The following is a 27,994-nucleotide window of genomic DNA, read 5'->3' on the forward strand; positions in this document are numbered from 1 at the left end:
TTGTCAATCAATGTCATCGTGTGTGTGTGTGTGTGTGTGTGTGTGTGTGTGTGTGTGTGTGTGTGTGTGTGTGTGTGTGTGAGAGAGAGAGAGAGAGATGCTATCCATCATCTCTATATGCTTGCATCTCTCTATATTCACCTCTTGAACAGGATGTTGGCAAGAGAGCGTTGGATGCTCTGCCTGACCTGGTTATTGGCTGGCTGGGGGGGTCTGGAGGAAGGGGCGATTGGGGCTGGGGACACAGGCAGGGTTCTGGTTTCATTCAGTGGGACTGGAGGTGAAGGTGAGGGTGAGGGTGGAGTGGGGGTGACAGCCTGCTTCTTGGGGATGGTGAAGGAGGTCTTGACGATCCTCAGGGCCCCTGTTTCGTGGTGTCTGGAGACTGAGGTGTTTGGAACCTCAGGGGACGGAGAGAAGCTTGATTTGGGGGGGTTGGGTTGTTTGACAGGGGGAGTATCCTCAGAGGGTTTCTTGGAGACACTGCCGATGTTTGCTGGTCTCTTGGTTTTTCCTGGAGCACCTCGCAGAGGAGGAGCGGACTCAGTGATGTTGTCTGAAGGAGAGTTTTGTGGAGAATGTGTCTGAGGAGCCATGGGCTCAATCTCAACCTGCTCACTGGCCCTTTTTGCTGTTAGAAAATAGAATAAGAGGGTAGCTGAATCAGTGCTGATAAGTAAATATGGCATCTGGCATCTGGTAGCTATGACTGGAATCAACAAAACTTGTTATAGGAAGTCAGTGTAATAAGCTGTGAGGTAAATTTGTAAGCGTATGTATAAGTGTGTTTTAACCAGTTAAGCATGAATAGTGCATGCATGTGATTAACCACTACCATTAAGACAGCTTCACTACCATTGACTAAGACAGCTTCAATATGGTATTTCTTGGCCTGAGAAATCAGTGTGAATGTGTACTCTCTCTAAAAGTGAATACTGCAAGGAGAAGCAGTAATATAATAAACCCTGAGAGAAAGATTTTAAACCGTCTAATATTAAGATTTCGAGTAATGTCAACTGGTTAAATACACCCCTCCATAATGACAAAGCATAAAGAGGTTTTTAGAAAATTGTGCAAATGTATTAAGATTAAAAAACGGAAGTATCACAATTACTTAAATATTCAGACCCTTTGCTCAGTACTTTGTTGAAGCACCTTTGGCAGGGATTACAGCCTCGAGTCTTCTTGGGTATGACGCTACAAGCTTGGCACACCTGTATTTGGGGAGTTTCTCCCATTCTTCTCTGCAGATTTTGTCAAGCTCTGTCAGGTTGGATGGGGAGCGTCGCTGCCTAGACTTTGGTCTGATGAGTCCAAATTTGAGATTTTTGGATCCAACCGCCGTGTCTTTGTGAGACGCAGAGTAGGTAGATGGAKGATCTCTGCATGTTTGGTTCCCACTGTGAAGCATGGAGGAGGAGGTGTGATAGTGTGGGGGTGCTTTGCTAATGACTGTCTGCAATTCATTTAGAATTTAAGGCACAATTAACCAGCATGGTTACCACAGCATTCTGCAGCGATACGCCATCCCACCTGGTTTGCGCTTAGTGGGACTATTATTTGTTTTTCAACAGGACAATGACCCAACACACCTCCAGGATGTGTAAGGGCTATTTGATCAAGAAGGAAAGTGATGGAGTGCTGCATCAGATGACCTGGCCTCCACAAATCACCCGACCTCAACACAATTGAGATGGTTTGGGATGAGTTGGACCGCAGAGTGAAGGAAAAGCAGCCAACAAGTTCTCATCATATGTGGGAACTCCTTCAAGACAGTTGGAAAAGCATTCCAGGTGAAGCTGGTTGAGAAAATGCCAAAAGTGTGCAAAGCTGTCATCAAGGCAAAGGGTGGCTACTTTGAAGAATCTCAAATATAACACTTATTTCACAGTTGATGTCTTCACTAATATTCTACAATGTAGAAAATAGTAAAAATAAATAAAAACCCTTGAATGAATAGGTGTCCCCAAACTCTTGACTGGTACTGTATATCTTCCTCAACGAGGACTATCCTGAAGCTGTGCACCAGAAGAGGAAACAACTTATCCCAGTCATGAAAGCTGCCAGAGTGAGTGGGGACATTGCTTACATCTGCTATGACTGGCTCATTGTCCACCCTTCCTCCCAGAAGCCTGGAAAGGTTGAGAGAGCCAAGCCTATGGTTTCGTAGCTTCAACCCCGCAGCACACACACTAATTGATTATGGGCTGCTGAAGCTATATTTTCTTCTCTTGCTTTGTTTGCTCTTTTCAGTATTATGTCTATCTCTGATAAGCTACCCAGGAAAGGGCTGAAAATAGCCCATATTAATATATGTAGTCTCAGAAATTAAGGTTCATGAAATCAATAATTAGCTCAAATCTGATATCAGTCATATATTATTTGATGATACAGAAGTACCAATACAAGGATATAACATCTATAGAAGAGACAGAAATGCTTATGGGGGAGGTGTTGGTATATATAAAACTCAGCAAAAAAAGAAATGTCCTCTCACTGTCAACTGCGTTTATTTTCAGCAAACTTAACATGTGTAAATATTTGTATGAACATAAGATTCAACAACTGAGACAAACTGAACAAGTTCCACAGGCTAACAGAAATGGAATGTGTCCCTGAACAAAGGGGGGGGGGTCAAAATCAAAAGTAACAGTCAGTATTAAGTACTGCAAGTGCATGGACTGCACCACATTTGCCAGTTCTTGCTGTGAGATGTTACCCCACTCTTCCACCAAGGCCCCTGCAAGTTCCCGGACATTTCTGGGGGGAATGGCCCTAGCCCTCACCCTCCGAACCAACAGGTCCCAGGCATGCTCAATGGGATTGAGATCCGGGCTCTTCGCTGGCCATGGCACAACACTGACAACGAGCAGTATGGCATGCTGGAGGGTCATGTCAGGATGAGCCTGCAGGAAGGGTACCACATGAGGGAGGAGGATGTCTTCCCGGTAACGCACAGCATTGAGATTGCCTGCAATGACAACAAGCTCAGTCCGATGATGCCGTGACACAACGCCCCAGACCATGACGGACCCTCTACCTCCAAATCGATCCCGCTCCAGAGTACAGACCTCGGTGTAACGCTCATTCCTTCGACGATAAACGGTAATCCGACAATCACCCCTGGTGAGACAAAACCGTGACTCGTCAGTGAAGAGCACTTTTTGCCAGTCCTGTCTGGTCCAGCGACGGTGGGTTTGTGCCCATAGGCGACGTTGTTGCCGGTGATGTCTGGTGAGGACCTGGCTTACAACAGGCTTCAAAGCCCTCAGTCCAGCCTATTGCAGACAGTCTGAGCACTGATGGAGGGATTCTGCGTTCCTGGTGTAACTCGTGCAGTTGTTGTTGCCATCCTGTACCTGTCCCGCGTGTGTGATGTTCGGTGTACCGATCCTGTGCAGGTGTTGTTACACGTGGTCTGCCACTGTGAGGACGATCAGCTGTCCGTCCTGTCTCCCTGTAGCGCTGTCTTAGGCGTCTCACAGTATGGACATTGCAATTTATTGCACTGGCCACATCTGCAGTCCTCATGCCTCTTTGCAGCATGCCTAAGGCACATTCACGCAGATGAGCAGGGACCCTGGGCATCTTTCTTTTGGTGTTTTTCAGAGTCAGTAAAAAGGTCTCTTTAGTGTCCTACGTTTTCATAACTGTGACCTTAATTGCCTACCGTCTGTAAGCTGTTAGTGTCTTAACGACTGTTCCACAGGTGCACGTTCATTAATTGTTTATGGTTCATTGAACAATCATGGGGACCGTGTTTAAACCATTTACAATGAAGATCTGTGAAGTTATTTGGATTTTTATGAATTATCTTTGAAAGACAGGGTCCTGAAAAAGGGATGTTTCTTAATTATATATATATATATATATATATTATATATAATATATATATATATATACACCTGCTCAAAAAATAAAGGGAACACTAAAATAACACATCCTAGATCTGAATGAATGAAATGTTCTTACTAAATACTTTTTTCTTTACATAGTTGAATGTACTGACAACAAAATCACCAAAAATTATCATGGAAATCAAATTTATCAACACATGGAGGTCTGGATTTGGAGTCACACTCAAAATTAAGTGGAAAACCACACTACAGGCTGATCCAACTTTGATGTAATGTCCTTAAAACAAGTCAAAATGAGGCTCAGTAGTGTGTGTGGCCTCCACGTGCCTGTATGACCTCCCTACAACGCCTGGGCATGCTCCTGATGAGGTGGCGGATGGTCTCCTGAGGGATCTCCTCCCAGACCTGGACTAAAGCATCCGCCAACTCCTGGACAGTCTGTGGTGCAACGTGGCGTTGGTGGATGGAGCGAGACATGAATTCCCAGATGTGCTCAATTGGATTCAGGTCTGGGGAACGGGCGGGCCAGTCCATAGCATCAATGCCTTCCTCTTGCAGGAACTGCTGACACACTCCAGCCACATGAGGTCTAGCATTGTCTTGCATTAGGAGAAACCCAGGGCCAACCGCACCAGCATATGGTCTAACAAGGGGTCTGAGGATCTCATCTCGGTACCTAATGGCAGTCAGGCTACCTCTGGCGAGCACATGGAGGGCTGTGCGGCCCCCAAAGAAATGCCACCCCACAACCATGCAACTGACCCACGCCAAACCGGTCATGCTGCGAGGATGTTGCAGGCAGCAGAACGTTCTCCACGGCGTCTCCAGACTCTGTCACGTCTGTCACATGTGCTTATGTGCTCAGTGTGAACCTGCTTTCATCTGTGAAGAGCACAGGGCGCCATGTGGCGAATTTGCCAATCTTGGTGTTCTCTGGCAAATTGCCAACGTCCTGCACGGTGTTGGGCTTGTAAGCACAACCCCCACTGTGGACGTCGGGCCCTCATATACCACCCTCCTGGAGTCTGTTTTGACCGTTTGAGCAGACACATGCACATTTGTGGCCTGCTGAGGTTCATTTTGCAGGGCTCTGGCAGTTGCTCCACCTGCTCCTCCTTGCACAAAGGCGGAGGTAGTGGTCCTGCTGCTGGGTTGTTGCCCTCCTACGGCCTCCTTCCACTCTCCTGATGTTACTGGCCTGTCTCCTGGTAGCGCCTCCATTGCTCTGGACACTACGCTGACAGACACAGCAAAACCTTCTTGCCACAGCTCGCATTGATGTGCCATTCCTGGATGAGCTGCACTACCTGAGCCACTTGTGTGGGTTGTAGACTCCGTCTCATGCTACCACTAGAGTGAAATCACCACCAGCATTGAAAAGTGACCAAAACATCAGCCAGGAAGCATAGGAACTGAGAAGTGGTCTGTGGTCACCACCTGCAGAACCACTCCTTTATTGGGGGTGTCTTGCGAATTGCCTATAATTTCCACCCTGTTGTCTAATTCCATTTGCACACGCATGTGACAATTTATTGTCAATCAGTGTTGCTTCCTAAGTGGACAGTTTGATTTCACAGAAGTGTGATTGACTTGGAGTTACATTGTGTTGTTTAAGTGTTCCCTTTATTTTTTTGAGCAGTGTATATATATATTCAGAACCATATCCCTGTAATGCTTAGAAAATATCTTATGTCAAGTGTTATTATTTTGGGGTGTTGCTGAAGGCCAAGTGCTAACAGTCAGTATCGAAATAATGTGTGTGAAATGCTTGATAGCGTATGTGATGTAAACAGAGAGGTCTACTTTCTTGGGGACCTGAATATTGACTGATTTCCATCAAGCTGTCCGCTCAAGAGGAAGCTTCTTACTGTAACCAGTGTCTGTAATCTGGTTCAGGTTATTAACCAACCTACCAGGGTATTTACAAAACACTACAGGAACAAGATCATCCACATGTATGGATCACATTTTTACTAATACGTTAGAACTCTGTATCCCTACCCATTGCATGCAGTGATCACAATATAGTGGCTAATCCAGGAGAGCCAAAGTTCCAAAAGCTGGGTGTAAAATAGTGTATAAGAGATTATACAAAAGATTTTGCTGTGAATTTTATGTGGATAATGTAAAAAATATATGTTGGTCTGATGTGATTAATAAGGAGCATCCAGACGCTGCACTTGATGAATTTATGAAATTGCTTTGTCCAATTATTGAGAAGCATGCACCTGTTAAGAAACGAACTGTTAAGACTCCATGGATTGCTGAGGAATTGAATAACTATATGGTTGAAAGAGATGGGTCAAAAAGAGTGGATAATAAATCTGGTTCCACATCTGACTAGCTGGCTTACTGCAAATTGAGAAATGATCTCACTAAACTCAACAAAAAGAAGAAGAAACTGTATTATGAAGCCAAGATCAATGATATAAATAATTATGGATTTCTTTGGGGGGGGTACTTTAAATGAAATTATGGGCAGAAAGACAAATTCAACTCCATCTTTCATCGAATCAGATGGCTTTTTCATCACATAACCATTTGATGTTGATAATAATTTGAATGATTGGCAAAGTAGGCAAACGTAGGTAGGGAATGCCAACAATGAATGTCTGATGAACAGAAATGTCTGATGATTGGTTGAAAGAAATTGACAATAAAAATATTGTGGGAGCTGTGCTGTTTGATTTCAGTGCAGCCTTTGATATTATTGACAACCTGTTGTTGTAAAAACTACCAGTTGAATCTGGTAATGAATGGTGTGGCTGTTGAACTAGTTGAGGAGACTCAATTACTTGGCGTTACCTTAGATTGTAAACTGTCATGGTCAAAATATATACAGTGCATTTGGAAAGTATTCAGACCCCTTGACTTTTTCCACATTTTGTTACGTTACAGCCTTATCCTATAATCGATTCAATAGTTTCTCTCTCGTTAATCTACACACAATACCCCATAATGACAAAGCAAAACCATTTTTATTTTTTTTATGTTTGCAAATGTATTAAAAATGTAAAACTGAAATATCACATTTACATAGGTATTCAGACCCTTTACTCAGTACTTTGTTGAAGCACCTTTGGCAGTGATTACAGAGTTTTTGGGTATGACGCTACAAGCTTGGCACATCTGTATTTGGGGAGTTTCTCCTATTCTTCTCTGCAGATCCTCTCAAGCTCTGTCAGGTTGGAAGAGGAGCGTTGCTGCACAGCTATTATCAGGTCTCTCCAGAGATGTTCAATCGGGTTCAAGTCCGGGCTCTGGCTGGGCCACTCAAGGACATTCAGAGACTTGTCCAGAAGCCACTCCTGCGTTGTCTTGGCTGTGTGTTTAGGGTCGTTGTCCTGTTGGAAGGTGAACCTTCGTCCCAGTCTGAGGTCCTGAGCAGATTTTCATCAAGGATCTCTCTGTACTTTGCTCCTTTCATCTTTCCCTAGATCCTGACTAGTCTCCCAGTCGATGCCACTGAAAAACATCCACCCGGCATGATGATGTCACCACCATGCTTCACCGTAGGGATGGTGCCAGGTTTCCTCCAGACATGACAATTGGCATTCAGAGCATTGAATCTTGTTTGTCATGGTCTGAGAGTCTTTAGGTGTATTTTGGCCAACTCCAAGCAGGCTGTCATGTGCCTTTTATTGAGGAATTTTTCCTTAAAGTTCAAACATGGTTACATTTCATTTAAATGTTTGTAATGTTCTAGGAATGTCATCCAACTGTTTTGAAATTGGGAATGTTCACAAATAGTTCAGAGAACATTAAGAAACAATGTTCTTCTGTAAAAATGTTAGTACTTCAGCATAACGTTTCCTACAAGTTTCCTCATGGTTCTATTTAAACTCATGTTCTCAAATTGTTCCAAGAACATTAAGAAACAACGTTCTTCTGTGGGAATTTCAGTACTTTAGCATGATGTTTCCTCATGGTTCTATTTAAAGTTCAGAGAATGTTCTAAGAATTATATACCATGACGAGATCCTAAGGCCCATTGCCGTGCCATTTATCCGCTCCCATCATTGAGCATGTTTGGGATGCTCTGGATCGACGTGTACGACAGCATGTTCCAGTTCCCGACAATATTTACTGGCTTCTGTCTAGCCACTCTACCATGAAAGCCTGATTGCTGGAGTGCTGCAGAGATGGTTGTCCTTCTGGAAGGTTCTCCCATCTCCACAGAGGAACTCTGGAGCTCTGTCAGAGTGACCATCGGGTTCTTGGTCACCCCCAGAACAGAGCAGCACGTCTTGCTCTTCATTGTAATCAGAGGGCTGATATAAATACTATGCATGCCATTCTCTCTTGGCTAAGAATTGAGGAGAGACTGACTGCATCACTTCTTTTAATATAAGAAACAGTGTGTTGAAAATCCCAAATTGTTTGCATAGTCAACTTACACACAGCTCTGACACACACACACTTACCCCACCAGACATGCCACCGTCAGACATTTTCACAGTCCCCAAATCCAGAACAAATTTAAGAAAGCGTACAGTATTTTATATAGAACCATTATTGCATGGAACTTCCTTCCATCTCATATTGCTCAAATAAACTGCAAACCTGGTTTCAAAAAACAGATAAAGCAACACCTCACGGCACAATGCCTCTCCCCTATTTCACCTAGATAGTTTGTGTATGTATTGATATGTAGGCTACATGTGCCTTTTCATTTTTTTAATGTAGTTCTGTCCTTGAGCTGTTCTTATCTATTGATGTTCTGTATTATATCATTCTGTATTATGTTTCATGTTTTGTGTGAACCCCAGGAAGAGTAGCTTCTGCTTTTGCAACAGCTAAATGGGGGATCCTAATAAAATACCAAATGAAATCAAATTTTAGAAGAAGGCTGTAAAGTAACAAAATGTGGAAAAAGTCAAGGGCTCTGAATACTTTCCGAATGCACTGTATTTGTAGTATAATGGACAATAAAGATATTATTATACTGAACAAAAGTATAAACGCAACATGCAACAATTTCAAAGATTTTACAGTTCATATAAGGAAATCAGTCAATTGAAATAAATTTGTTAGGCCCTAAGCAATGGATTTCACGACTGGGAATACAGATATTCATCTGTATTAAATAAAGGTAGAGGCGTGGATCAGAAAACCAGTCAGTATCTAGTGTGACCGCCATTTTCCTCATGCAGCGCGGCATCTCCTTCACATAAAGTTGATCAGGCTGTTGATTGAAGAGGAGTGGGAAAACATTGCACATGGACAAAAGGGCTGTGTAAAGTTGCTGGATATTGGCGGGAACTGGAACATGCTGTCATACACGTCGATCCAGAGCATCCCAAACATGTTCAATGATGGCAGCGGATAAATGGCACGGCAATGGGCCTCAGGATCTCGTCATGGTATATAATTCTTAGAACATTCTCTGAACTTTAAATAGAACCATGAGGAAACATCATGCTAAAGTACTGAAATTCCCAAAGAAGAACGTTGTTTCTTTACGTTCTATAAACAATTGGAGAAAACTACTTGAAATAGAACCATGAGGAAATATTATCTCGAAGTACTGAAATTCCCACATTGTTTCTTTACGTTCTTGRAACAATTTGAGAACATGAGTTTAAATAGAACCATGAGTAAACTTGTAGGAAACGTTATGCTGAAGTACTAAMWTTTTTTACAGAAGAACGTTGTTTCTTAATGTTCTCTGAACTATTTGTGAACATTCCCAATTTCAAAACAGTTGGATGACATTCCTAGAACATTACAAACATTTAAATGAAATGTAACCATGTTTGAACTTTCAGGAAAAATTCTGTTAAAGTAATGAAATACCAATACATTTTTTGGTCAAGTTCCTTAAATGTGCTGAATGTTCCAAAAGCCAAGCAATCATCCTGCACCATTCCCAGGATGTTGTGGGCTGGTTGTATGCAAAATAACCATAGGACAACCACGCTCTCACCAAGCTCTAAGAAACATATGGTTCTCAGAATGTTATGTGCCAGCTGGGGGATTTTTGTATGGTGGTCAATGAGTATAGAATTTGGTCAACAACAAAAAAGTTGCGAATTTGCTATGTGAGGCATATTTGATTGAACAGAAGTTTCGAAATATTTAGTTTGTTTTACGAATGCACTGATATAAATTGGGCGCACGTGGCATTTCGGCAACTTTTTAAAAGACAACTTTGTATCAGAGGTGTGCCTGTTGTTCACACGCGTATTTGCCCTCTCATTGTCTAGAATGGTCCCACCTGATCTCGGCTCATCCTGCCTGTTTCCATCATAGACAGTACAGCGATTGCATCTTTGAGGACATGTATTTCCATTGTTAGAGCGGTTACTTGTCAATATAATAGATCATCTTTGGTTACATGCATCATAAAAGAAAGGGCAACGGGTCGGCTCCAGCAAGGTGCTTGACAGTGCTGAAGCCTCCTCAAAAATAGGCCTAGCACCCCCAAGAGACCATTAGTACATGCACACCATAGATTGGTGTTTGCGAAGGGGTGCTTTCAAACTGCCCCCAGTGAAAAATCCCTAGTGACACCACTGGACATGACAGATTTGTTCCATACAGMTAGTGTGTATTCTAACTTCCTAATTCATCTCCTGTCATTATAAAGCAGAGGTACACAAAACTAGTACTTGGACGCAGTATACGCTCCCTTTTCATAAGAAACTGAAACCTGGATTTTCAGGTGGTCGATGGCTAATCGATGACACAAATTGATCAATGAAGTGCCAAGGAGACACGACAAGTACGACTGCCAGCAATGGTAGACCCCCGTCTTGGAGGGACATGCAGTACATTCATTTATCTTTCCTTCAGCCATGTGGCCCCCTTTTATGATCACTGATATTGGAGCCTGCCTGTATATACCAGAAAGTATATTATGGGTCCCGCCATGAGGTCTGGAACATTATGGCACAGGCACACTTGAATTGTCCTCTAACTACAGTGGTCGCTGGTTCAAGCGCCGCTTTAGCTGTTCTCGCTTCAATCTCTATATTGATGTAAAAATGACCCCTATACTCTTTGTTACTCCAAGGCTTTTGTTGAAGTGTCCCCTTTTGTGTGTGCAGGATGCTCCTTAACAGAGGAAGCGTCTCACTGTATGTTAGCACACAATGACATCTGCTAGGGCTGATTTTCTTTCTATACTGAACAAAGACATAAACGCAACATGCAATAATTTTAAAGATTTTACTGAGTTACAGTTCATATAAGAAAATCAGTCAACTGAAAGAAATTCATTAGGGCCTAATCTATGGATTTCACATGATTGGGAATACATACATGCATCTGTTGGTCACAGATGCCTTAAAAAAAAAAAAAAAGTAGGGATCAGAAAACCAGTCAGTATCTGGTGTGACCACCATTTCCCTCATGCAGCGCAACATCTCCTTTGAATAGAGTTGATCAGGCTGTTGATTATGGCCTGTGGAATGTTGTCCCACTCCTCTTCACTGGCTGTGCGAAGTCGCTGGATATTGGCAGGAACTGGAACATGCTGTCGTACACATCAATTCAGAGCATCCCAAACATGCTCAACGGGTGACATGTCTGGTGAGTGTGCAGGTCATGGAAGAACTGGGACATTTTCAGCTTCCATGAATTTGTACAGATCCTTGCGACATAGGGCCACATTATCATGCTGAAACATGAGGTGATGGCGGCGGATGAATGTAACGACAATGGGCCTCAGGATCTCATCATGGTATCTCTGTGCATCCAAATTGCCATTGATAAAATGCAATTTTGTTCTTTGTCCGTAGTTTATGCCTGCCTATACCATAACCCCACCAACACCATGGGACACTCTGTTCACAACGTTTGACATCAGCAAACCGCTCGTCCACATGACACCACACACGCTGTCTGCCACCTGCCCGGTACAGTTGAAACCGGGATTCATCCGTGAAGCGCACACTTCTCCAGCGTGCCAGTGGCCATCGAAGGTGAGCATTTGCCGACTGAAGTTGGTTACGACGCCAAATTGCAGTCAGGTCAAGACCCTGGTGAAAACGACGCGCATGCAGATGAGCTTCCCTGAGACGGTTTCTGACAGTTTGCGCAGAAAGCTTTGGTTGTGCAAACCCACAGTTTCATCAGCTGTCCTGGTGGCTCTCAGACCATCCCGTTAGAGGAAGAAGCAGGATGTGGAGATCCTGGGGTGGCATGGTTACACGTTATCTGCGGTTGTGAGGCTGGTTGGACGTACTGACAAATTCTCTAGAACGACATTGGAGGTGGCTTATGATAGAGAAATTAACATTAAATTGTCTGACAACAGCTCTGGTGGACATTCCTACAGTAAATGCCAATTGCACACTCCCTCAACACTTGATACAGCTGTGGCATTGTGTTGTGTGACAAAACTGAACATTTTAGAGTGGCCTTTTGTTTTCCCCAGCACAAGGTGACCTGTGAAATTATCAAACTGTTTAATCATCTTCTTGATATGCCACACCTGTCAGGTGGATGGATTATCTTGGCAAAGGAGAAATGTTCACCAACAGGGACGTAAACAAATTTGTGTACAAAATTTGAGAGAAATAAGCTTTTTGTGTGTATGGAAAATTCTGCAATCTTTTATTCAGCTCATGAAACCAACACTTTACATGTTGCGTTTATATTTTTGTTCAGTGTAGATAACATTAAAATGTAAACACACAGCAACCAAAAACCTGATCTAATTTGCATAGTCATACTGAGTTTGCAACAAACAGTMCAATGTTCGCCACAAGTTTCCCAGAGGTTCAGAAGTCGACGCAAATTTGCAGCAACAGTTAGCCCAAAAACTAATGTGCATGTGAAAATAATGGTAAGTTATCCAAAAKATTTACCACAACTGCTTGCCAGAAGCCTGTTTTTTCGGTAAGGGTATGTTGAGATTCTAAACGGATCCTGTTGTGCCTCTACTATTTAGGATAATCTAGATAAGGTCACTTCCAATCCACCCAATGTTGATCAAGGCTATAATGATGACGTACAGATGAATCGTACAGATGACAATTTATGCACTTTATCAGACTTTCATATGATAATTAGTCCGATTGAGGTTAAAGTATGTCTTTAAGGCATCTGTTTAGATAGTTGCTTTAAAATCAGCTGTACGCTTAATTCTTAAAAAGTAACATTAGCAAAGTGAATGAAACTGCAACCTTGCAGCAATCAAGTGACTTGGATATACAGGCCATAATGAACAATTAAACTAATTACGACCAGGGCATTAAATTGTGTGTAGTTTTATCATCTCTTTCTCTGGACTTTTACAGCATCTGATATGTCTAAGGCAGAAAAACGCTATCCGGAAATTAAATGAGGACATTWCAGGAATAAACATCTTATTGTCACAGTCATTGAAGTATTAGTATTGGAGATTTTTACCTGACACTTGCTCGGGAGAATGTGAATGTGCTAGATTCTCAGCATAGCAGAACACCAGACACACAAAGTAYGAGTGCACTGTTGAAAAGCTATTCTAATGTCTGGCCAGTAGAGGGTGCTTGTGTTTAACAAGTTTAACAAGAAGAGAAGATAAAATGGCAGATACACTATATATACAAAAGTATGTGGACAACCCTTCATATTTGTGGATTCGGGCTATTTCAGCCACACCCGTTGCTGCCAGGTGTATAAAAATCAAGCACACAGCCATGCAATCTCCATACACAAACATTGGCAGTAGAACYGCCTTACTGAAGAGCTCAGTGACTTTTCAATCGTTATAGGATGCCACCTTTCCAACTAGTCAGTTCGGCAAATTTCTGCCTTGCTAGAGCTGCCCTGGTCAACTGTAAGTGCTGTTATTGTGAAGTAGAAATATCTAGGAGCAACAACGGCTCAGCCACGAAGTGGTAGGCCCACACAAACTCACAGAACGGGGCCACCAAGTGCTGAAGCGCATAGCACGTAAARATYGTCTGTCCTCGGTTGCWACACTCACTATAGAGTTCCAGACTGCCTCTGGAATCAACGTCAATAGAAKAACTGTTMGTCGGGAGCTTCATGAAATKAGTTTCCATGGCCGAGCAGCCGCACACAAGCCTAAGATMACCATGCGCAATGCCAACGTGGAAACATCTGGAGTGATGAATCACGCTTCACCATCTGGCAGTCCGACAGACTAACCTGGGTTTGGCAGATGCCAGGAGAACGCTGCCTATCCCAATGCATAGCGCCAACTGTAAAGTTTGGTGGTGGAGGAATAATGGTCTGGACTGTTTTTTATGGTATGGGCTAGGCCCCTTAGTTCCAGTGAAAGRAAATCTTAATGCTACAGCATACAATGACATTCTAGATGATTCTGTGCATCCAACTTTGTGGCAAMAGTTTGGGGAAGGCCCTTTCCTGTTTCAGCATGACAATTCCCCCGTGCACAAAGCAAGGTCCATACAGAAATGGTTTGTCGAGATTGGTGTGGAAGAACTTGACTGGCCTGCACAGAGCCCTGAACTCAAGCCCATCGAACACCTTCGGGATGAAGTGGAATGCCAACTGCGAGCCAGGCCTAATCGCCCAACATCAGTGCCCGACCTCACTAATGCTCTTGTGGSTGAATGGAAGCAAATCCCCGCAGCAATGTTCCAACATCTAGTGGAAAGCCTTCCCAGAAGAGTGGAGGYTGTTATAGCAGCAAAGGGRRGACCAACTCCATATCAATGCCCATGATTTTGGAATTAGATGTTCGACCGATACTTTTGGTCATGTGTATTTATAACTGTTTAACAGAAAGCAGAATGTGGGGGGRAAAAATACCCATAATGCTTAGCTACACCTATCCAGTTCATTCAGATCTGCCAACACTAAAGGAATACCACTTTTCCTTAATCATGAGGACCAAGCAGGTGCACACCTCCTGGAGCCCCCATTAAAGTATTGAGTAACATTGGCAAAATAAGAAATGGGGAGGGCTCCACCTAGCATTCCTATAGTTCATTCAGATCAGAACAAACTRAGGTGGTAAAGGATAGGGGTTATTTGAATGTGGCCTACATTTTGCTCGTCACTAAATACAGTATATGAGGTATTGGTCTGGGGYTAGATGTCTCAGTCTGTGTCCTACCATAGTAGTGGTAGTCAAAAGTCATCTCAGGTAGCGTGATTGGTCATGACGCAGTCCACCTCTGCAAAATACCAGTTAGGGTATGATTGCATAAAATGACCATTTGATTAATAACTTGTATGTGAATCTGACACGTACATGATCGATGTTCAAAATTCAACTGATCATGTATAACTATTTTTGCCATATGAATGGTGAGGGCTGATGGGAGACACTTGTGGTCACATTGAAAGGGTATTAGCAATGAGGTTGCTTTCCTCAGATGCAAGTGGCAGATGTGTTCAGGACTTTTAACTGCCAAAAATAAAAAAACGTAACCACAGGAAAAACTCTAAAGAAACGAGATGCACATGAAATGCATGTCTGTTGTGTGGCGGATCCTTCGATGGTATAGAATAATGCTTGTGTACTKAACCAAGTTACTAAATGTGTAACTGGGAACCATCGTTGTTCCATGTGTGAACTGACACTAACTAAACAACTTACTGTACTCCACACACACACACACACTTCACTGAAGCCCATTCATGTGCAGGATTCAAACAGATGTTCATTGAGGCACGTTATCCCAGTTGCTTATAACCTATAACCCAACGGTAAAGCAAAGGAGCAACTGTCATTTTGTGAGTGATAAGTGATTTCCAAAAAGGAATTATTGGAAGGAGCATTTTACAACTCCTGCTGATCTGTCAGGCATTTCAGTATTGAGCACGTCAGTGAAATTGGCCAGCTAGGTACTTCAGTCTTCTTCWTTGAAATTAATCAATGTGTCTGTCATTCACTGCTTGTCAGGATCCTGTGGGAAATCCTTCCTGGCATCTGGTCATCCTCTCAGGGCCTCCATGCTGCAGCTGAAAAACTGCTCTGCTATCTCTCCCGAGTCCCTGTTTGCATGGACTCCTCTTTGCCTCTGGTTTGAGTGTCTTAAATGTAGAGTATGTCTGTGTGTGTTGAAGTCTCGTGTGTGTGTGTGTGTGTGTGTGTGTGTGTGTGTGTCTGTATTTTTGAATGACACTCCAGGTTGTTGAAGATCAAAATTCTTCATTATAAAAAATGACAAAAGTTCCCCTTAAAAAGAAGAAGTTTGAAGACCACACAGGGCCAAAAAAAATACAATAAAAAAAAGGTTACCCTTTTGAATTGTTTGAGTTTGTGTTTCATCAACAAATGACATGTACTGCAATATGACATTTTTTTGCTAAATGTACTAACTAGAACCTGTAAAATCATGTTAGTTGCTGGCGAGTGTGAGAAGTCAGAAATGTGTTGGGAAAACATCTGATAGACCATTTCACACTGCGGAACATGAGTACTCTTTTGAATACTAAATCTGAAGTGGCACGGGTAAAGGGCTAGCATTACCAGAGGGCAAAGCAGAGGACCCTTGAAGACCAAGTGCCTCTGTGGACATTAGTGAAAAGGACCAATGTCCAAACTCTCAATTTCTTTGGCAGGGTGGAAAGGTTCAAAGTCACTGAGGGGAAACCTGTGCTCAAKAATGTATCTAGAGACCCTATCATGCATATCCAGGTGACAACCAAATCAAGGCCACATTCAACAACACTGAACATGTCAATGGTCTGGTATGGAAAAGGTGCAAAAGCGAACATAAGCACGGGGGTGGGACTGCCTTTGTTGTACACAATTACTATTATTACAGACAGCTTTCCACCAACACTTCCAGATGCTGCTCTACTGCCCCATTCCCTCCCTTGCTGCTTTACCCTACCCGCTGATGCGTCCACATTGGCCCGACATATTGTTCTGTCCCATCATGCTGYGTCAGCAATGTCTACAACCAAAAACGTACGATTTTTATGGACAACTATCTGGCCAAAAGGTCCTTAACTGTATGCGTCTCGCAGATACGGAAAACAGTCTATCCCTACTTGTATTCTCTGAACAACATACGAGTACAATGTATGTAACCTCTACCTGGTACAGCCAGAGGAGGATGGGCCTCCCCTCAGTCTGGTTAACCTCGAGGCTTATTTTATTTCCCCCCCTTTGCTGTTGTGGTTCCGCTTGTCATTTGGGTTCTAGGCCAGGTTACTGCCAAGCACTTTGCGACAACTTGACATTAAAAAGGCTCTCTGGGGATGTAGCAAAAAGTTGCCAAAAAATKGTAGCTTTCTTCCAACCACACGTATAAGCTACAAATGTACCCTTTATGAACAGATGCTTCTGAAAACAAACCCCATGTCTGGATAGATAGTGAAGTCTCTGGTGCTCAGGTGAATGTCATCATCCTTTCCTTTGATGAATAGCTGAAGCTTTATTTTAAAACTGCAAAGACAGCCTTGTAGACGTGGTTTATAAGTGAAGRAATGGAGCTGAAGAAGCTAGTCATGTGACGATGAGCTCGATCTTGCACGTAAAGAGTAATGCCTCTCAATAGTCTAGAATGGCTTCCTCCCTCCTCGTCCACTCTCCTTCATGAGCACTAGTCTGATTGTACAGTGTGTCTGTGTGTGTTGGCGTCCCRTGTGTATGTGTGTGTATGACACTGCGGGTCGTTGAAGATAAAAAWGTTTCATTACAAAAATGGACAAAGGTGCAGGTGCGTGGCGCTCGTCCTCTCTCCTCCATGAGCACTGATATGAAAAGACAGGTTACATGAAAGCCACAGGAGGAGGTTGGTGGCAATCCTTGGCCTCTTCTACATTGCTCTATAAATCTAATCATAAGCAAAACTGGATGATTCTGTATATTCCTCTGTATACTCCCCCGGTAACTGGTCCAACTCCATTGCACAAAGTGTTCAAACCAATTCCTCCAAAAGCTCAACTGCTCTGGTTTGAGAGGCAGAAAATGTGTTATTGCCCGCATTGATCTGTATCGCCTGTGTTTTTCATCCATGGTTGAATTATGGGAATCTATTTCCCATATCAGGCACTACTGGATGACTTGAGAGGCCTTGTGTTTGGACACAGTGCGCAAACATTCATTTTCTTTGACTCAGAGGGAATGTTTGTTTTCTAACTGCTTCGAACTAAAACCATATCCATGTGTCACTCAGTGAATGTTTTGCGCTTTCCATCAAGCAGTGATTTCTATCTGTGCAACTTGTGTATCCTATTATYTATTCCCTGGGACAATACTCTGTGCATTAGTAATTTTGTGTGAAGTATTTACTAGTATTCGTAAGACTGACGCATCAGCCTGTACCTTGTAGTTATATTTTGTTGCCGTATAAGGCTCTTATTGAACCGGATGTATTATTTGTCAAATAAAAACATTGACAACTATTGAAATACTGGACTGTAGAAAAATGGTGGTATTGAAGTAGAATCATCTCTGAACCCAACTATACTAAACATTCTTCTACTATCTAGTAACTGAGGAAATGTAAATTTGGATTGTTGATTGGTTTGGCTGGTTTTCTTTTTCAATGTTTCCAACTAGCTGAAGAAAAACATTTTATAGTACAATTACCCACTGCTGCTGACTACTGCAAATAACTTTGTATCCCTACACCTAAAGATTGTGTGATGGCAGAGGTAACGTTATAGCTGCTGTCTGATGAATACCAACTGAGTGAAAGTAAAGTATTCTGTATGTGTTGGATATGGATGTGCTGTGAGTGATACATACTCGACTTGTAAAACATAGATGATTCTATGGATGTGGCCTGTACTGCAGTGAGACTAGGGTTGCAGGATAAGGGAGATGTAGATGTGTCAGGTTCCTTGTCCTCAACTTCTTCAGCCTCCTTCTCCTCTTCGGGCCGCTCCGCCGACAACCTCTGGGGAATCCTAGCCGACCTTTGACCCTGAGGTCAAAATGTTCACAGGAGGTCAACATCAGCTAATTTGGGGTTTAATTAACTAATACTGTGTGAGTGAGTCAAAGTGGCAGCTTTATCTGTTTCTAAGGCAAACGTAATCTCGGCACACATTCATCAACAAAATGAAACAAGCACAACATGCAAAATGAAACAAGCACAACATGCAGAAGATGCAGGAAAAAAATGGAAAAAATGACCAAAAGTTTAGGCACTGGGTACCTTAGGGCCAGGTTTGGCTGCTGCTCTACTCTGTGGGCTTTGCTCGGCATTGGTCTCTTTGGAGTCAGATAGGGTCTTCATAGTGGCAGCCGCATGCCGGAGGATGCAGTCTGTGCCACAGTAAACGGAGTCGGGAAGAGCGTGCATACTGCACCCTGGGCCAATGCACTGGGGCAGAGAACTGTCCGTCTCCATTTCAGCCTCAGCAACCACTTCAGTCTCCTCCTGCGCCACAGCMTCCTAGGACCAGACTCGCTTGTCAGCCTAGATCTCAAACTTGCAACTAAATACCATTGTGAAATGGGCTGTACAAAGCAAGGGAAACCAAATAACACTACAAACTAGMATTGATTTCCATTCTTCCTCGCAAAGGAATCAGTAAACGTTCGTTCTCACCTTACTGGCCTGCTCCTCATGCACTCTCTCCTCCTCCCCAGAGGAGGGCAGTGTCAGGCAGTCAGGGTGGCTCTGCTGGGGGTCTGGCTGGCTCTGGCTCTTATTCGTGCAGTTGGGGCAGATCCAGTCCCGTCCGCTCCTCTCCAGCTTGCTGCCATGCGTCTCGCTGACGCCAACGCAGTCGCCATGGAACCACTCCTGACAATTGTCACAGGAGATCATGAACCTGGACAAGGAATCAAACGGGCAATAAGAAAATGACAGCTAAAGAACAGCAATTAACTAAAGTCCATAACCATCCAAAATAATGAGTATGGCAGATGGAAAGAGCTGAGATGTGGTGCTGCGATACCAACAACATTAGGCTTGCTTGTTTTCAGAGGTAAATATCGTCCTTGACAACGCTACACACATACCTTTTATTCTGCCTCTGTCGACAGATGCAGTAAAGGGCATTGGGGTTGTAGCCCTCACTGTCCGATATGCTAGAATAATCTGACTTTTCTTCCTCGATCCTCTCCTCCACCTCGTCCTTCTCCTCCTCCACCTCGTCCCTCTCCTCGTCCTTCTCCTCCTCCACCTCGTCGTTCTCCTCCTCCACCTCGTCGTTCTCCTCCTCCACCTCGTCGTTCTCCTCCTCCACCTCGTCCACCTCCTCCTCCACTTTCTCCTCCTCCTCCACCTCTGTTACATTATCATATTGGCTGGGCTTTTCTTCTTTTGTCTCTGGCTCTGGATCAGACTCGAGAGGAGGCATAGACTCTGAGCTGGACTGTTGAGAAGGAGAAGGGCTTTGCGGTTCAACCACTACAACAGCCTCCTCGGGACTCTGCTCCCTCTCCTCCTCCTGAGGCTGATACACCTGCTGCTGTTCCAACTCATTTACAAAAATCACCTCTTCTTCATCTGCAGTGCTCGACTCTGGCTCTACCCTCCTACCCCTCCCACGCCCCCTACCTCTCCCTCGTCCTCTCCCTCTCCCTCTACCCCTTCCCCTAGCCCTGCCTCTCCCTCTGACCCCTCTGCCTCTGGCCTCACCTCTCCCCCTAATGCTCAGCCGCTCCTGAAGCTGCTTCAGGGTCAGCTCATCACTGTCCTCCTCTATACTGGAGGCAGCTTCCATGTCCCCACTACCCCCATAGCTAGGAGGGGCAGCCGTGGTCCTGTCCTCCTCTTTCTTCTCCCCAAGTAGGGAAAAAGCCGTGCTGAATGCAGATCCAAAGTCCCGCCAAGAGGAGGGGTCTAATCTGGCACCTGGGCAGGGCTCTAGGGCCTCTGAGGCAGGCTCCCTGTCCATTGGAGTAGGGGAGCCCGTCTCGGAGTGCTCCAGGTCAGCCGGGGCGYTCCTTCTCCCCCCTCGCCCACGTCTTGAATAGGTCTGGGCCGGGCGGCCTCTGCCCCGACGTGTGGGTAGGGGCGGAGATTCTGGATCTTCAGTCTCATCCAATCCCACAAACTCTCTTCTGGCAACCGTGGTCCGCCTGAAGCCCCAGGTCTTTTTGAACTCGCTGATGGTCGGCCTAGCACCCCTCTCGGCCCCCTCCACCTGCTGCTCTGCATTACCATCGCCTCTGTGCTCCTCTACACCAAGAMGAGAAGAGCAGGGATGGAAAAACCTTAGATTTAAAAAGGTAGCAGTATGATGCAGAAAGTAAACAGTATAAACATCAAGCAGCAGTCACTACTCTTAAACCTTTGGATGCCGTCTACCATAGCGCCACTCGTTTTATCACTGGTCAGTCTTAATACTCACCACAGCACCCTGTTTTAAAGTCCTGCAGATCAATTCATTACTCCCTTTTTCGTTTACAAAGCCCTACTACACAAGCTTCCAACTTACCTAACTTCGTTGTTACAGAATTTAAACAAACATGAGATACCAAACCCGCTCACAAGGTTGGTTAACCCTCGAGGTTCCTTGGGTCTCCACCGAATTAGGCAAATCYGCTTTTAGTTTTAATGCACCTCATTGCTGGAACCAACTGCMAAATACACTGCAATAAGCTGTGGATGACGCTTGGGCAATTTAAAATATTGATTAGGGAACTATTTTCTGAGGAATGTGGCTGTTTTTCTTGATCGTTTGTTGTGCTGTATTTAGTTTGCTTTGTACTGTCCGATTTTGATTTTGTCTATGAATTGTATGTGCAGGGCACCCTTGCGAAAGAGGTCCTGGTCTCAATGGTGACTCCCTGTTTAAATAAAAAGGTAAAATAGCTGGTCAATTTCCGCAACAACTAAGAGCTTTGGTTCAACTTTTCCGCAGCTTTGGTGCCCTGGCTACCAAGCTGTAACAGCGTGAAGCGAACCAATGCACAGATACTGGATGTTTCTCAATATGCATTCTACCGTGCTCCAAACTCTCATGCTCAGAGTGCATTCTCCCAGGACGTTCTTGTGAGGATGAGAGTCTGAAGAACGCATAAAACGTTCCATTTCAGAAGCACTCACACTCTGTATTACCTCACGCTGCACCYCCCCATTCACTGACCCTTCCTCCAGCCAGGACAACGGCAATAGAGACCAAACAAGATATATGTAACAGTATAACTTTAGTACGTCCCCTCGCCCCGACCTCGGGCGCGAACCAGGGACCCTCTGCACACATCAACAACAGTCACCCACGAAGCATYGTTACCCATCGCTCCACAAAAGCCGCGGCCCWTGCAGAGCAAGGGGAACYACTACTTCTAGGTTTCAGAGCAAGTGACGTAACCGACTGAAARGCTGCTAGCGCGCACCACCGCTAACTAGCTAGCCATTTCACATCGGTTACATTTACACAAGACAAATGTTTTACCTCATAACTATCAGCTAGCTATAATRAACAAAAATATAAAAGCAACATGCAACAATTTTTAAGATTTTACTAAGTTACAGTTCATATAAGGAAATCAGTCAATTGAAATAAATGAATTAGGCTCTAATCTATGGATTTCACATGACTGKGCAGGGTTGCAGGCATWGGTGGGCCTAGGASGGCATAGGTCCATCCACTTGGTAGCCAGGCCCACCCACTGGGGAGCCAGGCCCAGCCAATCAGAATGAGTTTTTCTCCACAAAAGTACTTTAGTACAGACAGAAATACTCCTCAGCAACCCACCCSTCCTCAGACGATCCTGCAGGTGAAGAAGACGGAATTGGCTGGCCTGGGCTGGCGTGGTTACACGTGGCAACAGCTCTGGTGGACATTCCTACAGTCAGCATGCCAATTGCACGCTGACTCAAATCTTGAGACATCTGTGGCATTGAGTTGTGTGACAAAACTGCACATTTTAGAGTGGCCTTTTGTTGTCCCTAGCACAAGCTGCACCTCTGTAATGATCGTGCTGTTTAATCAGATTCTTGATATGCCACACCTGTCAGGTGGATGGATTATCTTGGCAAAGGAGAAATGCTCACTAAMAGGAATGTAAACAAATTTGTGCACAAAATTTGGAACATGCATATRGAACATATCTGGGATTTTTTATTTCAGCTCATGAAACATGGGACCAACACTTCAAATGTTGCTTTTATATTTTTGTTCAAAGTATTTGTGAATTGTAATAATGTAGCTAATCAGATTGTTTAACAGGCAAAAATGACCTAAAACTAAATGTTATGCAAGGTAGATGTAAATTCTTCATGGGTAGTTAGCTAGCTAACAATTCTTTATGGCTATCTGGCCAGTTAACCCTATTGACCTATTATGGGCTTGCGATCGACGCACACTAGTGGCTTTGTAGGCAGGTAAACATGCCAAAATTAATATAGGTTAATAAATAAAATATTGCAGTCAGGCAACATATGAAATGTGAATAGGCAACATTTCATTCTGAAATCTGAGYGTATTTTAATGGCCGCCAGTTATTTCAAGAAATTTTGCGCAATTATTTATGTTGTTGCGTCATATTCTTTACATACTTTCCGTTGAARTTTGCGTCRATGCATGTTTCAAAATATGTACAAATGGAGTACGCATTCGAGAAGTGCCCTCCGTGTGTTGTTTCGCATTCTTTGAKTTGGACTCATACTCCGACCCGCCAATGCTCCAATTTGTAGTCCAGAGAGGACATATGAATCAAAAATTATTCCCTCGTTATGTCAAGATCACAACTTATTTATATCATGATCACGACATAGCAAAAATTGTTTTTTTGTCGAGATCACAAGATAAGCTCTATAAATAGGAGTGGACGTATTGATGATAGATTGACAGTATGGCAGAGCCCACGGTGGATCAGTGCATATGTATCATTTATTTTCACCTTTATTTAACCAGGTAGGCCAGTTGAGAACAAGTTCTCATTTACAACTGCGACCTGGCCAAGATAGAGCAAAGCAGTGCGACACAAACAACACAGCGTTACACATGGAATAAACACACATACAGTCAATAACACAATATAACAATATATATACAGTGTGTGCAAATATAGTAAGATTAGGGAGGTAAGGCAATAAATAGGCCATAGTGGCGAAATAATTACAATTTAGCAATTAAACCCTGGAGTGGTAGATGTGCAGAAGATGAATGTGCAAGTAGAGATWCTGAGGTGCAAAGGAGCAACAACAAAAAAATAACAATATGGGGATGAGGTAGTTGGGTGGGCTATTTACAGATGGGCTGTGTACAGGTGCAATGATCGGTAAGCTGCTCTGACAGCTAATGCTTAAAGTTAGTGAGGGAGATAAGCTTCAGTGATTTTTGCAATTCATTCCAGTCATTGGCAGTAGAGAACTGGAAGGAAAGGTGGCCAAAGGGGGAGTTGGCTTTGGGGATGACCAGTAAAATATACCTTCTGGAGCGCGTGCTACGGGTGGGTGCTGCTATGGTGACCAGTGAGCTGAGATAAGGCAGGGCTTTACCTAGCAAAGACTTATAGATGACCTGGAGCCAGTGGGTTTGGCGACGAATATGAAGCGAGGGCCAGCCAATGAGAGCATACAGGTCGCGGTGGTGGGTAGTATATTGAGCTTTGGTGACAAAACGGATGGCACTGTGATAGACTACATCCAATTTGCTGAGTAGAGTGTTGGAGGCTATTTTGTAAATGACATCGCCGAAGTACACGGATCAGTAGGATAGTCAGTTTTCGAGGGTATGTTTGGCAGCATGAGTGAAGGATGCTTTGTTGCAAAATAGGAAGCCGATTCTAGATTTAATTTTGGATTGGAGATGCTTAATGTGAATCTGGAATATAGAGTTTCAGTCTAACCAGACACCTAGGTATTTGTAGTTGTCCACATATTCTAAGTCAGAACCGTCCAGAGTAGTGATGCTAGATGGGCGGCGGGAGCGGGCAGCGATCGGCTGAAGAGCATGCATTTAGTTTTACTTGCATTTAAGAGCAGTAGGAGGCCACGGAAGGAGTGTTGTATGGCATTGAAGCTCGTCTGGAGGTTTGTTAACACAGTGTCCAAAGAAGGCCAGAAGTATACAGAATGGCGTCGTCTGCGTAGAGGTGGATCAGAGAATCACCAGCAGCAAGTGCGACATCATTGATGTAGACAGAGAAAAGAGTCAGCCCGAGAATTGAACCCTGTGGCACCCCCATAGAGACTGCCAGAGGTCCGGACAACAGGCCCTCCGATTTGACACATTGAACTCTATCTGAGAAGTAGTTGGTGAACCAGGCGAGGTAGTCATTTGAGAAACCAAGGCTGTTGAGTCTGCCGATAAGAATGCTGTGATTGACAGAGTCGAAGGCCTTGGCCAGGTTGATGAAGACGGCTGCACAGTATTGTCTTTTATCAATGGCGGTTATGATATCGAGCGTGGCTGAGGTGCACCCATGACCAGCTCGGAAACCAGATTGCATAGCGGAGAACGTATGGTGGGATTCAAAAATGGTCGGTGATCTGTTTGTTAACTTGGCTTTCGAAGACTGTAGAAAGGCAGGGTAGGATATATATACAGTGGGGAGAACAGTATTTGATACACTGCCGATTTTGCAGGTTTTCCTACTTCAAAAGCATGTAGAGGTCTGTCATTTTTATCATAGGTACACTTCAACTGTGAGAGACGGAATCTAAAACAAAAATCCAGAAAATCACATTGTATGATTTTTAAATAATTAATTTGCATTTATTGCATGACATAAGTATTTGATCACCTACCAACCAGTAAGAATTCCGGCTCTCACAGACCTGTTAGTTTTTCTTTAAGAAGCCCTCCTGTTCTCCACTCATTACCTGTATTAACTGCACCTGTTTGAACTCGTTACCTGTATAAAAGACACCTGTCCCACACTCAATCAAACAGATTCCAACCTCTCCACAAGGCCAAGACCAGAGGAGCTGTGTAGGACATCAGGGATAAAATTGTAGACCTGCACAAGGCTGGGATGGGCTACAGGAGAATAGGCAAGCAGCTTGGTGAGAAGGAAACAACTGTTGGCGCAATTATTAGAAAATGGAAGAAGTTCAAGATGACGGTTCAATCACCCTCGGTCTGGGGCTCCATGCAAGATTTCACCTCGTGGGGCATCAATGATCATGAGGAAGGTGAGGGATCAGCCCAGAACTACACGGCAGGACCTGGTCAATGACCTGAAGAGAGCTGGGACCACAGTCTCAAAGAAAACCATTAGTAACACACTATGCCGTCATGGATTAAAATCCTGCAGCGCACGCAAGGTCCCCCTGCTTAAGCCAGTGCATGTCCAGGCCCGTCTGAAGTTTGCCAATGACCATCTGGATGATCCAGAGAGGAATGGGAGAAGGTCATGTGGGCTCTGATGAGACAAAAATAGAGCTTTTTGGTCTGACTCCACTCGCCGTGTTTGGAGGAAGAAGAAGTATGAGTACAACCCCAAGAACACCATCCCAACCGTGAAGCATGGAGGTGGAAACATCATTCTTTGGGGATGCTTTTCTGCAAAGGGGACAGGAGACTGCACCGTATTGAGGGGAGGATGGATGGGGCCATGTATCGCGAGATCTTGGCCAACAACCTCCTTCCCTCAGTAAGAGCATGAAGATGGGTCGTGGCTGGGTCTTCCAGCATGACAACGACACGAAGCACACAGCCATGGCAACTAAGGAGTGGCTCCGTAAGAAGCATCTCAAGGTCCTGGAGTGGCCTAGCCAGTCTCCAGACCTGAACCCAATAGAAAATCTTTGGAGGGAGCTGAAAGTCCGTATTGCCCAGCGACAGCCCCGAAACCTGAAGGATCTGGAGAAGATCTGTAGGGAGGAGTGGGCCAAAATCCCTGCTGCAGTGTGTGCAAACCTAGTCAAGAACACAAGAAACGTATGATCTCTGTAATTGCAAACAAAGGTTTCTGTACCAAATATTAAGTTCTGCTTTTCTGATGTATCAAATACTTATGTCATGCAATAAAATGCAAATTAATTACTTAAAAATCATACAATGTGATTTTCTGGATTTTTGTTTTAGATTCCGTCTCTCATAGTTGAAGTGTACCTATGATAAAAATTACAGACCTCTACATGCTTTGTAAGTAGGAAAACCTGCAAAATCGGCAGTGTATCAAATACTTGTTCTCCCCACTGTAGGTCTGTAACAGTTTGGGTCTAGAGTGTCTCCCCCTTTGAAGAGGGGGATGACCGCGGCACGCTTTCCAATCTTAGGGATCTCAGACGATACGACAGAGAGGTTGAACAGATTAGTAATAGGGGTTGCAACATTTGCGGCAGATAATTTTAGAAAGAGAGGGTCCAGATTGTCTCGCCCAGCTGATTGTAGGGGCCCAGATTATGCAGATTATGTTTTTGTGCTGGTCAAGGGCAGTCAAGTCTGGAGTGAACCAAGGGCTATATCTGTGTCTTAGTTCTACATTTGTTGAATGGGGCATGCTTATTTAAGATGGTGGGGAAAGCACTTATAGAGAATAACCAGGCATCCTCTACTGACGGAATGAGGTCAATATCCTTCCAGGATACCCAGGCCAGAAGTGTTTTAGGGAGCGTTTGACAGTGATGAGGGGTGGTCGTTTGACCGCGGACCCATTACGGACACAGGAAATTAGGCAGTGATCACTGAGATCCTGGTTGAAGACAGCAGAGGTGTAATTTAGAGGGCAGGTGGTCAGGATGATATCTATGAGGTGCCCGTGTTTACGGATTTAGGGGTGTACCTGGTAGGTTCCTTGATAATTTGGTGCGATTGAGGGCATTTAGCTTAGATTGTAGGAAGGCCAGGGTGTTAAGCATATCCCAGTTTAGGTCACCTAACAGTACAAACTCTGAAGATAAATGGGGGGCAATTAATTCACATATGGTGTCCAGGGCACAGCTGGGGGCTGAGGGGGGTCTATATAACAAGCAACAGTGGAGAACTTATTTCTGGAAAGGTGGATTTTTAAAAGTAGAAGCTCGAACTGTTTGGGAACAGACCTGGCTAGCATGACAGAACTCTGCAGGCTAACTCCACCCCTTTGGCAGTCTTATCTTGGCGGGAAATGTTGTAGTTGGGGATGGAAATTTCAGAATTTTTGGTGGCTTCCTAAGCCAGGATTCAGACACGGCTAGGACGTCAGTTGGCGGAGTGTGCTAAAGCAGTGAATAAACAAACTTAGGAGGAGGCTTCTGATGTTAAAATGCATGAAACCAAGGCTTTTATGGTTACAGAAGTCAACAAATGATAGCGCCTGCGGGTCAGTTAGGTACATACAGGAGTTCGAGGCTGGGGCCGGCAGGTAAACAAAATGAGGTACCGTGTTATTGAAACAGTCCAGGGGCATCAGCTGTGTA

The 27,994-nt window shown here is 44.1% G+C and overlaps 1 protein-coding gene across 7 annotated transcripts in view; it reads right to left on the bottom strand.

Annotated features, from left to right (window-relative positions):
- Positions 1-27,994, bottom strand: part of LOC111966890 (death-inducer obliterator 1) — a 70,303-nt gene that overhangs the window by 15,515 nt on the left and 26,794 nt on the right. For all 7 annotated transcript variants that reach the window (XR_011480162.1, XR_011480164.1, XR_011480163.1 and 4 more), the window contains exons 3-7: positions 19,711-20,875; positions 19,295-19,520; positions 18,899-19,138; positions 18,487-18,664; positions 142-631 (exon numbers count right to left, since the gene is read on the bottom strand). Coding sequence is in view for 3 of the 7 variants with exons in the window: in XM_070444372.1 (XP_070300473.1) it covers positions 142-631; positions 18,487-18,664; positions 18,899-19,138; positions 19,295-19,520; positions 19,711-20,875 (2,299 nt within the window). In the remaining 4 variants the exon portion in view is untranslated. The remainder of the gene's footprint in view (positions 1-141; positions 632-18,486; positions 18,665-18,898; positions 19,139-19,294; positions 19,521-19,710; positions 20,876-27,994) is intronic.

The sequence above is a fragment of the Salvelinus sp. IW2-2015 genome, linkage group LG7 (assembly GCF_002910315.2).
Source record: "Salvelinus sp. IW2-2015 linkage group LG7, ASM291031v2, whole genome shotgun sequence".
NCBI lineage: Eukaryota > Metazoa > Chordata > Actinopteri > Salmoniformes > Salmonidae > Salvelinus > Salvelinus sp. IW2-2015.